Source organism: Aspergillus fumigatus, chromosome 5 (assembly GCF_000002655.1).
Source record: "Aspergillus fumigatus Af293 chromosome 5, whole genome shotgun sequence".
NCBI classification, from domain to species: domain Eukaryota; kingdom Fungi; phylum Ascomycota; class Eurotiomycetes; order Eurotiales; family Aspergillaceae; genus Aspergillus; species Aspergillus fumigatus.
The window spans coordinates 71,058-84,456 of record NC_007198.1 but is presented as its reverse complement, the minus strand read 5'-3'; the positions used below and the strand labels follow the sequence as shown (position 1 = coordinate 84,456).

Here is a 13,399-nt window from a genome sequence, read left to right as displayed (position 1 = left end):
ACATTGCATCCCATCTTCGCCTTTGTAGAAGCAACAAACCCACAATGTGTGGCACCACCTACGGCAAGCCATTGGGACAAAACCGAAATAACGACTTCAGGAGTTGAAGTATGTAGACCGCTAGTAATTCCACCTAACTAGAATTACATGTCTGTCCGTACCATTTGGTATTTATAGGATTTTGAATGGTTTAAAACTTTGAATGGTTCGAACCACCCTGCCAGCCCCACAATGGGTTTCAGGAGTTTGCGGGGGTGGCGAAAAAGTAAATTGCTGAGTAAGATGGACCTTTATCTGGAGTAGAGGAGTCCCTTGGCTTTGGACATTGTTTACTGATCGCCATCCACATATACTCCACACAGCATGGCCATGATATTCAGGTCACCCACAAAATCATGATGAAAAGGCGCCAGAATCACTCTTGCGAGCAATGCAGGAAAGCCAAGAAAGCCTGTGACGGCTACCTGATTAATAGCGACCAGTCTTATCTCGCCAATGCTGCATTATATAGTGATAATGATCGTGAGTATTCCCATCTCGCCGCTGTCCAGCCCTGATGGGCTAATACGAACTTTTGGCGCCGAAGCCTCCGATGGCGTACTTCCTTGCTCTCACTGCCTCAAAACAAAGAAGACATGCAGTTTGAACCCTCACTGGGTACAACTCCATCCACCCTCCACGGCGCAAAGTCCAAAGAACCCTGACAGCAACCCGGATAATGGACAACGCCAGGTCAAGAGACAGCGACTTCAGCCGAGAAATAAGGAGAGCTTGGAGCCGGCCACCATGAATAACATGACCAGCCTGGATTCCTTGGTGCGGCTCATCCAGGCGTCTCCACAAAGGAGTGATGTCTTTGGCTGGGACAGCCTATATGGGTCCGGTGATCCTCCTTCTATTGCCAATTCCAATGAAAGTGGAGCAATGAAAGGACAGCAAGAACTCGAAAGTCTGGAAAGTTTAGGAGAATTGAGCTCCGTGGCTTCAAGCAACAACCATCCTGCTGACTCGACCCTGCACATTGGTTGGAATGGCTTTGCGAATCCAGAGATGACGGGCTGCGGCTCTGACTCATCAGAGGTCAATGTGCAAAGCATTGTTTCTGGTCTCTCACAGGGAAATTTGATTTACCGCAGTCGTATGTCCTCCATGCCTTCGCAGTGGGGGGATTCACAAACTGGATGGCGCCGGGTAGACAGACAACGCAATGAATCCATGAACATGAGAGACCACCATGCTCTGTCACTTTCCACATTTGGTCCAGATCATCTGATCATGGAAAACACGAACAAAATATTCATCTCTGATAGCCTTCTGCAAATATACCACGATGTTCTCGAGAACAACCTCGCTTGCTGGCTTGCAGAGGATACGTGTCCCTATGGACTGCAATGGAGGAGGCGTGAACCCTTACCCATTCCGCAAAAACCTATCGCCGGAACAAAAACGTACCCAGAATGGGGCGTAGCGTGGTCAAATCGAATGTTTCAGCGCGTCAGACAGCTTGACCGGTCCGCCCAGTCGGCCAAGTTGATCCGTCTCACTGCATATGAAAATCAAGCATCTTCTAAAGCTCTCAATTTAGCCGTCATGGCTTTTTCCACGCAGTGGGCTCAAGGGAAACGGGGTTGGGACGAGTTGCATGGGGCGAGCAGGTGTGAAAACTTCATGGATCACAAGGGCGAAGAGCTTGGGGACGAGTTCGAGCAGGCTCTCCGGCATTCCATTTGGGAACAGGCAAAGCGGGCACTCCAAGATGTCTCTGATCTGGAGTGTTTCAGGGTTGTTTTCGCTGAGTTGATTTTTGGTCTTGTTCAAAAGCCGTATTCCAGGAATGAGTATGACCTAGACGCAACGATTGGGTTGGCTACTAGAAATCTGTGCAAAAGCGGTACCAATTCAATTTCACCTACGATTGCAGATATTTTTGCCCGAGAAGGGCCGCCGATATTCATGGAGCGAGGGGCCCGCAAGATGCACGCACTTAAGTATCGATTCGAAGCATACCAAGCAGGTTTTCGGCAAGGCGCTCGCAGTTTTGAATCTGAACCGAATGCTGGACCCCCCCAAGAAATGAGCGCAGAAGATGGTCAAACAATTGGTCTCTTGTACTGGCTCGCAGTCATGTTTGATACGGTCTCTTCGTCTATAAATGAGCGACCAGTGGTCGTCCCTGATGAGGAATGTCAACATGATGGAGCACAGAGAGCGGCAAAGGATCCTTTAGAAATACCGGTAACGAATGTGCGATGGAAACTTGACCTCTATGCACAAGATGATACTGAGAGACCATCCCTTTTGCATTGGCCTTGTACATACGACGTTGCAACCAGGGCAGTTGCCAGGTCAGCAGCTGTCAAAGTGCTGCTTTTCCGCCATATCTCATATCTTCAAAACGGCTTGAGGAATTGTGAGAACGGCCCAGCCATCGAGGAAATCATTAAGACCACACTATCTGTATATCGATACTGGGACGTCACTCATGGTGCTTTCTTCCGCGACTTAATCATGAACTATGAATCAGTCCCTCCGCGCATTAGGAGCTGGTTTCCATGTATCAGTATTCCGTGGCACTTGGGCTCACTTATGCTCGCAAACCTGATTGATTATGTGGATGAGCACCGGCTTGGCTGCGACAGCAACAGGGCGAAACGTCTCCATGTCGGCCTGGCGGCGAAAATTCGAAGAGCAAGTTCGATTGAGTTGGCACAGTTTGCAGCGGTCATAACGCCGCAAGCCATTGGGGCTATAGGCTTGAAGCAGCTACCAGATTTTCACTTTGCTGTCAATGAAAGCCCTGCTCTGACTGAGCCCTGGACGATTCTGTTCATTCGGGCCTTCACAGACGCTGCTGTCTTCCACATTGGTGAAATAGAAGAGCTACAAAATCACCAGTGGTCCGACATAGACCATACCAGCGAGGCGCTTCAAGTCAGCACTGCACGGGCTGAAAGCTGCATCAGGGCGCTTCGATTTCTAGGCCGCAAGTCTCGGATGGCGGAGGATATTGGAACAGTTCTATCCAAACATCTGGACACATAGCGAGATATGCACGAGCCTCATCTCCAATCAAGCAAAGTCTCTTCCGTTTGAATTTTCTCGGAGCCTATTGTATTTTGGTTTCTTTGCTTGTTGCCTTCATATTTGCAGCGAACCGTTGTCGCTCTCCCGTGTCCAAAGCGGGGAAATATAGGCTCTCAAGAGCTAATAATGCATCAAATTGCGGTGGCTAGTCTATGGGACAGCTCTATCATAAGTTGAAAACCATCTGTAATAGCAGTGTAAGCAGGAATACTGTATTAGGCGCAGTAGATGATCAATGCAAGCAAAACTCCGTTTTTAATTAAGAAAACAATACCGCACCATAGTCAAATCTTAGCACATTCCTTCAAGGAGAAAATCAAAGCCATCTATCACTTATATTAGGTCAGGGGTCGTTAAAATCATGGTAGGAGGTTCCATATACCTGTGCCACATAGCTCAGCAGCCCCGACTAGAAGCCAGCTTGTCTCCGCAAAGAGAGCGCTCACATGTATGTATTTAAAATGCCTGCTGAGAGAACTAAGATCTAACCAGTTATTTAGGTAACTTTGGGCAGCTACTATTTAAGTAGTTTTATTCTAGCAATACCCTGAAATACTGCTCAATCACAAAAGCAGGCATCTTCGATCAAAGCCTTGCTTAGAATGTGATGTCTTAAAATTTCTCTACACCTTTCAATAAAGCAACTAATTAGCTTGTTAAATGCTACAAGTTAATTTTTCCAGACACAGTACAGTGTAATAGCGCGGGAAATTCAAGATTTACGTCTTGTAAATGTGGAAAAAGACAACCCCGTGAAATATCCACACAACAGCTAGCCCACGAGGGCGACTTATGTACGAAGAAGGTCCGTCCGTTGGTATAGAGGTGTGATTTCTAGTTGGGACCAAAGTAGTAACCCCAGCGGAGACAAAATCAGGCCAGTATACAGCTCATTCGGGCTTTATCAAAGTACAGTAGCTACCGGTGGGTGGGGGGGGCCGGCCAGAACACGAAGTAGATGCTCTAATTGAATTAGGGTTACCCACTCACTCACTTAGTGGCGGATCACATTAAACAGGAGAGTTGGGGATGTCCTTAGAAACTCCTCTGCTTGTCTTTGCTTTCTCCGTCTTCACAAATTTCGTGGCACAGAGGATTCCCTTTCGCTTTTTTGGCAGCCTCTAGGTATGTCATAGATTTGCCGCCATAGTACTTAATCTCGAACATTTTGTCAATCTCCTCCAAGGAGAGTCCTGAGGTTTCCACAACGAAAAACCAGCAAACGATGGTGAAAACAAAATTTGCGATCGCGAATACCAAGTAGAATTTCCAGGCGATGCTCTCAATGCCTAGTGTGAGTTAGTATTGAAATAGTGATACATCCAAAGGGGTGGAGGGACTAAATCACCAACTGGCGTGATCGCCACAATGACATAAACACCTAGCCATTCCATGACCATAGCAGCCGAGCACGCGAAGTTCCGGTGAATGCTGGAGTTGAGTTCCGACGGGTACATGAAGGGTATAGCCAAAAAGGATAGCCCCTGCAATGCGAGGTTAGATGGTAAGGGGCTTCTGAGTCACTGGGGTTTCTTACAAAGAAAGCATAGTAAACAAAGATGAATGCCACAGCCAGACCCTCCAGAGGTTTAGTGCCAATACCAAGACCAAGAGCGGTCATAGCAAAACACAGGCTTTGGCCCGCAGCGCCGACGATCAACAGCTTGCGACGGCCGAGCCTGTCAATCAGTAAAGTTCCGAGACCAGTCCAAAACATCCATTGCATGGAATCCACAGCAGACAGGATCAGAGACATGCGGTCACTGAAACCGAACGAGCGCTTCATAATGATGGGCAGATAGTAAGCAACAACGTTCACGCCACCAAATTGCTGCATGAAGTTGACTCCAACTCCAAGAGCAATTCGACGGAAGGTTTGTTGCGGCCCGTTGGAGAAGATCGTTCGCCATCCAGGTTTCTGCGACTCCATCTCGTGGGCAACTGTAGTCTCAATTGACTGGAGCGAGGTAAGTACCTCATCATCCTCGAGACGTTTGTCCAGAACCCGTGCGATGACCTCTTTTGCGGCAGGAGAACGACTCCTTACACAAAGCCAGCGGGGTGACTCCACCAGGAAAGGTACCATTGATGCCGCTAAGATTGCAAGAAAAGACTGAAATGCGAGTGGAAAGCGCCAGCTGATTTGCTGGTAAGGGGAATATGTGAAGCCAAAATTAATCCAGTTAGCAAGCACAAAGCCGAACACGAGATGTGTGAGCTGGATGGTGATCAGCTTCCCTCGATCTTCCTGTTTGCATGTCTCACTCTGCCACATAGGCACTGTCGTGGTGTTCATGCCAACTCCAAGGCCAGCGACAATGCGGCCCACAATCAAATGGGGGAGAGTAAAAGCCATGGATTGGAGGATGCCGCCGATTGTGAGAAAAGCGCTGGCTAGTAAGACTGATCGCCGTCTTCCGAGTCGATCTCCAGTGTACATTGACAGAAAAGCCCCCGCCACGCATCCAAGAACGTATGTTGACACAATCTGCCCCTGCATTGTGGTGTTGGGATGATCGAACTGTTTCTGAAACGTGGGATTTGAGAGAATGCCCCCGAAGACACCTTGATCGTAGCCAAATAGCATGAATGACACCCCACAGCATGCGGTGATACCAATGGTCAAGCCACGGCCTCTTAGAGAAGTGAAGGAAAACATTATGTTTGGTGGAATTGGCAGGGTCATAGTCAATAGCTTTATTATAGTGGTACGCGAAGTATAAGGAGCTCTTTGCTTAGATATATCGCTCTTGTAGCCATGAAGAGGAGAAGGAAAGGTGAGCTTAGATATATGCTCTTCTGTGAGGGATGACTTGGGACTACAGGATGGCGGTGAACCTAAATAATCATCATAGTAGAGACTGGGAGAAAGCAAAGTGCGCGGTCTGTGTTGCCGCGAAGCAGCCAGATGATGCCAACTTTGCATACAAGATTCGCATGATGGGCAAGCAGAGCGGCTCCGACTCAGAGGCCTAAAATCTGTTCTGCAGACACGAGGACCGCTCCTTTCCTCCGATCCGGTTCGCGAAGGCGACCCCACGGCGGGGCCTTGCCCTGGAGAAACATGGGGAAATCCGGGGGAGTATAGGATAACCAGAATCCCAGACCAGCTCCGCTTCTCCAGAGCATTTCCCCCAGATTTGAAATGAATCAGTTTCCCAGATTCCTGAAGGCTGGAGCGGGTCCGCTGCGCAGTCGCCTCCATATTTCTATAGAAAGATGGTTTAAGAATTACTCCCCGTGGTCATGTGATGGAAGCCAACCAGAGGCTACCGTTGTCACCATGCCATGCTCTTCCAACAATATCAAGGACGCACAAGCTACACAGCCTTCTCACCCAGGAAGGCCATACTCTATTGAATTCTCAGATCAGGCTCTCAATCCAGGCGCCCTGCCTAGGATAAGGGACAGCTCCCCCTCCGCTCACTGCCTGACACCCGCCCAGCAACCACCACGCGTCTCGACGCGTCAATAACATGGCACGACATAACAACCAACCTGGTGGCCCTCTACAGGCTGCACTACAGGAGACAACCACCTCAGCCACTGCTAGAGCTCTCGAGGGACAGAAAATCTTTAGTCCCATAGCAGCCTTCCTTGATGATCACCGACGCCAGAATGCTGGCCTCACGCCCCGCCAGCTAGGAGCGCTCACGGCCCTTAGCAATGACCTGGCTAATATAGCCCAACAACACTTCAATGCCTACATCAGCGGCGTGCCCTTGACCAATGCCCCCCTCCCCCTCACCCCTGCCCCTGCCCCTGCCCATGGCCCTGCTTCCTTCCCCCCCTCACCTCCCCCTTCTCGTCCCCCCTCCGGTCTTGCCCAGTCCACATACGCGACTGTCACCAGAAGTCCCCTAGCTAGGAACAATGCTGCTACGAAGAAAACATACAGTAATACTAAGACTGATAGGTTAGCTACAAAGCTGCCACCTCCTGACAACCGACTCTTTGTGCGCCTTCCGGAGAACCATCTTGCCAAGAGCATGGATGCATTTGCTATACATACTAGCCTGCGATCTCATCTGGGCACTAATGGAAAGCTTCTCAAGGGCGTCCAATCTATCAAAACTGGACTCGCTCTTCTGCCAGGCTCTACTGAAGCCCTCCCAGCCCTAGAGGCCCAAAAGGAAGTCATAGCCGCCTTCTTTAAAGACTGCCAGATCGAACGGAGTTCCCACTGGATCTCTTATTGAGTGACTAATGTACCCAGGAAGGTTGGCCAACTTACTGGCAGCCAATACTCCATGATCCCCGTTAACCCTGAAATCTTGTCTTCAGAGATCACTGAAGCTATAGGTCTTAACCCAGTCTCTATTACTGAGACTGCTACAAGTGCCGCTAACCCCAACACTATCTCATCCAGCTAGTTTATCAACTTCCCAGAGGACAGCAAGGCCAACCTTCCAGTACGACTCTCCTTGTTTGGCATGATCACTAATGCTCAGCTGCTAGTAAGAAAGACAAAGATTATACAGTGCAACCACTGCTGGAAGTGGCATAATGCTAGATCCTGCGCTCGCCAGCCCTGGTGTCGACTTTGCGGCTCTACCCAGCATACTGAGGAGGGCCATAGCAATAGATGCAGTACCCAACCTCCCCACACCTGCCCTCCAAGGTGCCTACACTGCCATGGCCCCCACCCAGCTGACTATGAGCAATGCCTCCTGCGACCTAGCAAGGCAGGCACTCAATGCACAAAGGCCCAGCAAGCCGAGATTCGCAAGACTAGCTCCCTAGAGCTTGCTAAGGCACGCCTGGAGAGACAGTGCTGCATGCAAGTCCCAGAGCCTTCCCAGGACCAAATCATGGCTATGAACAGCCGCCCTTCACCCTTCCCCTTCCGCACGGCTACCCCCCCGCCACAGGAGCCTTTAGACTCTCCCCCGGTCACAGCCAGAGCAGTCCGCTTCGTATCTCCTAAGCCACAAAACAGCTTTGAAGTTCTGATGAACAAACAAATATGAAGTACCAAAATCACCCAAGGAAGGAGTCTATCGCTATACTCCAGCTGAACGTTGGCCGTATACCAGAAGCCCATGAAATTGCCCTCTCCCAGGCATACTCCAACCATATTGACATTATCCTTATACAGGAGCCCTACATTTACAGAGACCTGACTTAAAAGATCACAAAAAGGCACCCATCTTACGAGTGCTTCTCCCCAACTGATTCTTGGGAGATAAGTGGCATCCCTCAAGTTCTTACCTATATTCGTCGGAAAAATGGCATCTGAGCCTTCCAACTCCGCCCTGACTCAATAAGCCAAGAGACCCTCTCAGACCTTCTTCTACTCCAGATCTCCTCGTGCTCAGGACAATCTGCCTTGATATTTAATATATATAATGCTCCTGCTGGCGCAAAACGGGCGGGTGAAGCAGCGAGAACTCTTACTTCCTTGCTGGAGTCCTACTTCTCTCTGCCTACCCTGCTTGCTAGTGACTTCAACCTACACCACCACAGATGGCAGCCCTCACTCCAGCACGTACCCACTACCTTCGCAGAATCATTCACAGAATGGCTTGACAGGCTTAGACTACTGCTTACCTCTGAGATTGATATCCCTACACATGACAAAGGCAACGTCCTGGACCTTGCCTTTGTCTCTAGCTCCTCAACCCTTATAGGAGCCAGTACCAGGGTTGCACATCATCTAGACGCCACCTCAGATCATCGCCCACTTCTTACGAACCTGCCGTGGGAACAGGGACCTGTGGAAACTCCGCAAAGACTAAGATTTGACACACTAGACCACACCCGCTTCCTCACACTTCTCGCCTCTAATATAGCCAACGTCAGGAGCTCGGCAGAGAATGAAGATAAACTAGACTATCTTGCAAATAGAATTACTGCAGCCATTTACAGCTCATACACAGCCTCTGTAAACAAGTCAATACCCCAAGGGGGAGGCTAACGATGGTGGAATACCACGTGCAAGGAGGCATTACAAGACTACTGGGCAGGACTCTGCACACAGAAAGACTTCCAGTGGGTAACGCGGCGAGCCTGAGAATAGTACTAGAGAGACAAGATCAGCGTGGTAACCAAGAGTAAGGAGGTGTTTGATATGTTAAGATGGCATAAGTCAACAGGCTCCTACCGCAGCCCCCTACTTAAGGACCCTTTGAGACCGGACAGCCCCCTAGCGGTAGCCTTACAAGAGAAGCGGGATATCATATCCCGGAACCTTCTTTAAAATACCGCTGAAGCAGGAGACATCCCGCTGGATACGCCAGCAGTCCCATCTAGCTCACTGCCATTCCTTGATGTAACCATGGCCCAAGTTAAGAAGTCAGTCCTACAAGCAGGGAATATAACCCCTGGGGCTGACGAGCTACCCACTTGTATAATCAAGGTGGCATGGCCCCTGATCAAAGACAGAGTCCTTGCACTCTATCAGGGTTGCCTTTGAACTAGCTATCATCCAAAGTGCTTTCAACACGCAGTTCTAGCAATAATCCAAAAACCAAATAAGTCTAACTGGTCTAGCCCTAGGTCATATAGGCCTATTGCCCTCCTGTCAGTACTGGGCAAAGGCCTCAAGAGACTAATTACCCAGAATATGGCATGGATTGCTATCTAGTACAGAGTCCTGGCTAGTCAACAGTTTGGGGCCCTGCCTCTCCGCTCAGCAACTGATCTGACTACATCCTTGCTCCATGATGCAGAACAGGCCCTTAACCAAAGGCTAACAGCCTCACTCCTCACCTTTGATGTAAAGGGAGCCTTTGATGGAGTCCTTCCTGGGAGACTTATCCATCGACTGCGCTCACAGGGCTGGCCTGATAACCTAGCTCACTGGGTAGCCTCCTTTGTCACAGGGCGAGTGGTACAAATCCGCATTGACGGTGAAATAGGACCAGCAACAGAAATACTCTGCGGCCTGCCACAAGGTTCACCAGTATCCCCTATTCTATTTATGCTCTATCTAGCCCCCTTATTCTGGCTTGGAGTTCCAAAGTCCAGGTTTGGATACGCGGATGATGGAGCTATCCTGGCAATCTCACCGTCTATTGAGGCGAACTGCCAAAGCCTATCCAACTCCCTACAAGAAGCCCTTGACTGGGCCGCTACGGAGGGGATCACCTTCGCGCCAGATAAATATGAACTGATCCATTTCTCACGCTGTAAGGCTGACCAGGATCCAAGCCACACACCAAGCATCGTAGCAGGCCCGGTCACAGTCTCCGAGAATACAACTCGCCCTTACCTGCGTTGGCTGGGGGTCCTCTTTGACAAGAAGCTCAGCTTTAAGTACCATGTCAGGGAGACAACCTCAAAGGCTCTGACAGTTGCAAATGCCCTCCGTGGCCTCGGGAACACAGTCCGGGGAATCAAGCCCTATCTCATGCGACAGGCGGTGATAGCCTGTGTGCTCCGGAAAGCCTACTTTGGCGCAGAAACCTGGTGGCCAGGTCGCTCGCGCCCCTGCCCCCGTGCAGGCTCTATCTCAAACCAGGTCCAGGGGCAACTTGATAAGATAGCTAAGGTTATACAGACAGGTGCTAGAGTAATTCTCCCTATCTACCGCACAACTCCCTTGCCTGCTTTATACCGGGAATTAGGGCTCCTACCAGCAGAAATTAAGCTTGATCATATAGCTACATCGGCCGCGATCTGTGTTCGTCGCCTAGACCCTTACCATCCCCTGCGCAGGAGGGCAGCAAAAATTGCACAGACTGGCTGGGCAACTAGCCGTTTTGCACGCCGAGTACTAGCCCTACCAGTATCAGAGCAGATAAACCTGCTGCAATATCCCCCTTGGCTCCCAAGGGAGGCACGGGCGGATGCTCAACTGCGAATAAAGGCATCTAACAGACTATCCAAGAAGCAGGCAGCTACCAACTTCCAAGACTTTTACTCCTCTCTCCCAAACACTGATATGAAAGTCTTTACAGATGGGTCTAAATTGCCTAACAGAATGGCAGGTGCTGGCTTTGCTCTATACCAGATAGGAAGACTATGTCTCCAATCATCATTTTCTCTTGGGCTAAATAAAGAGGTTTTTGATGCCGAAGCAGAAGCAGCTCTCGCTGGTATAAAAGCAGCCATGCAGTATCATACTGCACGCTTTACTACTAACCTCTAGGTCTGCCTAGATAACCTGGAAGTGGCCACTCGCCTGCTCTCGCCCTTTGCAGGCTCATCCCAAGAAATTTTCGAGACCTTCCGAACCCTGGCCTCGACCTGGCTTGAGCGGGAGAGGTTCCCCTACACTAACGGGGGCTCTGTACATATCTGCTGGGTCCCTGGGCATGCAAAAGTCCCTGGGAATGAAGCAGCTGATCAAGCCGCGAAAGAGGGAGCTGCCTTAGAACCCCCTATCTCCTAAAAATATTCTTTTGCCTCGCTTAAGCGTCAAACAAAGGCTGCCATGATCTCTGGCCTACAGAAGCACTGGCAAGCCGTGGCCCCGCAGCCCTACCAAGATCTTTGCATCACCTCCTCCCCCAGGTGCCCTGATGAGCTACGCCTCCCGCGCCACCTTCTCGGGCGGATCCTAGCAGCTCGTACAGGGCATGGTGATTTTGCAGACTATCATGAGCGGTTCAACCATGAAGACGCCCATCTTCATTGCCGGTGCAGAGCCAGGAAGTCTCCAGTGCACTTCTTCTTCTGCCGAATAGTTAAGAGACGCCTACCCCAACCCCTAGGGCCCCCCTCCGAGATGATTCCCTTCCTTCTGGGAACTGCAAAAGGTGCAGCAAAGCTGGCTGCCTGGCTATCATAGACTTGGTTCTTTGATGATATCTGTCCAAGACAGCCCCTGCCTGAGCACGCCTGAGACAATACAATCCTTCTTTAAAAAAAAAAAAAAAAGAGGAGGGGGGAAAGCAGAGACGCAGAGAATTGGCGGATCATAGTGCGGAGATGGATCCATGCAGCTGGCATCGCAATTTAACCTACTATAGCAGACCTTCCCCATGACTGAGGCAGCTATGTGAACGCGCCAAAGTCTCTTGTTTGTACATAGAACTAGCAATAGTTAGAGACACCCAGGGCTCACCCCCTGGCGGCCTTTGCCCCGATTGGGGATAGTGGAAAACGTGCAAGTCACGAGACACGGCCGTAAAATACATACACACACACACACACACACACGCCTCTGAGCTACGTCCTGTCTATAGAGCCTACCTGTACCAGTTTGCCCTGCAACCGGAACAGATAGATATAGATTCCTGTAGCCAGCCTGAGTGTCAACTAACTCATCAACCTGTTTCTGTTTACCTGTGACCCCGTACCTTGACAGATGCTGATATTAATACTTCTATATTATTAAAAGATTATGTTATTAAATCCTTCTATAATGCTGTTTCCTTCTATCAGAATCACACTATACCTTGTAAATAGGTCTAGTACATTCCTAAACAGAGTAATGTCTCACCAGCTTAGCATAGCACAGTTTAATAGTTAATTAAAAAACTCTAAATAGCCCCTATTTTCCAGAGCCAGGACAGTGCTCTAAAAAGCCTGTCTTTACTTTAGTACTTATCCCCAGAGCATTACAGCACAGATAATAAGCTATTATTCAGCGCGTTGGATGATGAATATTACCTTTCTACAAAATACAGCACCTACCTTGATCTTTTAAAGCCTCTAGGCCTCTAAGAGGTCTGGGGCTATAAAGTCCTGGAAAGGCTCAAATCAATACTAACAAAACCCTTGCGTCTATTGCTGAGTTCCAGCCTACAAAAGGAGCAGATATCACTGATCCTACAATTGCTAATAGGGTGGCTAAAGAGGGATCCAAAGAATACCTTGGCATTTGAGATAAGGAACATTCTGCTTATTGAATTAAGCAATGGCACTTTTGTTCAAGGAAACGACCTAAATTTGACAAGATGTGAAGCTGATTTAGCTTTAGCAAATGATGCTGTCTACTTTCCAACAGACACTAATGGTAATGACATTCCAAAATGTCTTGATATTATGACTGTTTCAGATGAAGCAGCCAGGGACAATGACTAAAATGAATTATACTGTCTCCTTAGGGTTCGACGTACGAGTCCTGAACTCATCATGGGGGTAATCAGCAACCACAGCCATGGCATCTCCTTTATGCCGACTGCTAAATCATATAGCTGACTATATGCACATCCTATGCTACGTCTATGACAGCTGTGCCAAAGATGATCGCTTGAAGACGCCATGCCTTATGGTTTTTGATGAGCGCTATCAGAGGAGACCGGTATGCAGGACCTCTTGCCCTAGGTATTTTCCCTGTGATGTATACCTCAGAACAGAGGGTGCCTATAGAATGGAAGCTATTGCAAAAAAATTGGACTCAGACCCTTTATTCAGCCCATACCTT

At 49.2% G+C, this 13,399-nt stretch overlaps 3 protein-coding genes across 3 annotated transcripts; 2 read left to right on the top strand and 1 right to left on the bottom strand.

Moving 5' to 3' along the window:
* Positions 1–284: 284 nt before the first annotated feature.
* AFUA_5G00290 (Zn(II)2Cys6 transcription factor domain-containing protein) lies at positions 285–3,361 on the top strand. The gene is made up of 2 exons (XM_743218.2): positions 285–522; positions 587–3,361. The coding sequence occupies exons 1-2, from the start codon at positions 396–398 to the stop codon at positions 3,040–3,042; spliced, it is 2,583 nt and encodes an 860-aa protein (XP_748311.2). The 5' UTR covers positions 285–395; the 3' UTR covers positions 3,043–3,361.
* Positions 3,362–4,045: 684 nt separating this feature from the next.
* On the bottom strand, positions 4,046–6,289 carry AFUA_5G00280 (sugar porter family MFS transporter; the record flags this gene model as incomplete). The annotated part of the gene is made up of 3 exons (XM_743219.2): positions 4,046–4,373; positions 4,433–4,568; positions 4,622–6,289. 3 exons carry the CDS (start codon positions 6,287–6,289, stop codon positions 4,120–4,122), a joined length of 2,058 nt encoding a protein of 685 aa, XP_748312.1. The 3' UTR covers positions 4,046–4,119.
* Positions 6,290–6,560: 271 nt separating this feature from the next.
* AFUA_5G00270 (uncharacterized protein) lies at positions 6,561–11,818 on the top strand (the record flags this gene model as incomplete). Its single annotated transcript, XM_077804696.1, has 6 exons — positions 6,561–7,220; positions 7,305–7,456; positions 8,353–8,881; positions 9,671–11,123; positions 11,187–11,350; positions 11,444–11,818. 6 exons carry the CDS (start codon positions 6,561–6,563, stop codon positions 11,816–11,818), a joined length of 3,333 nt encoding a protein of 1,110 aa, XP_077660835.1.
* Positions 11,819–13,399: the final 1,581 nt, after the last annotated feature.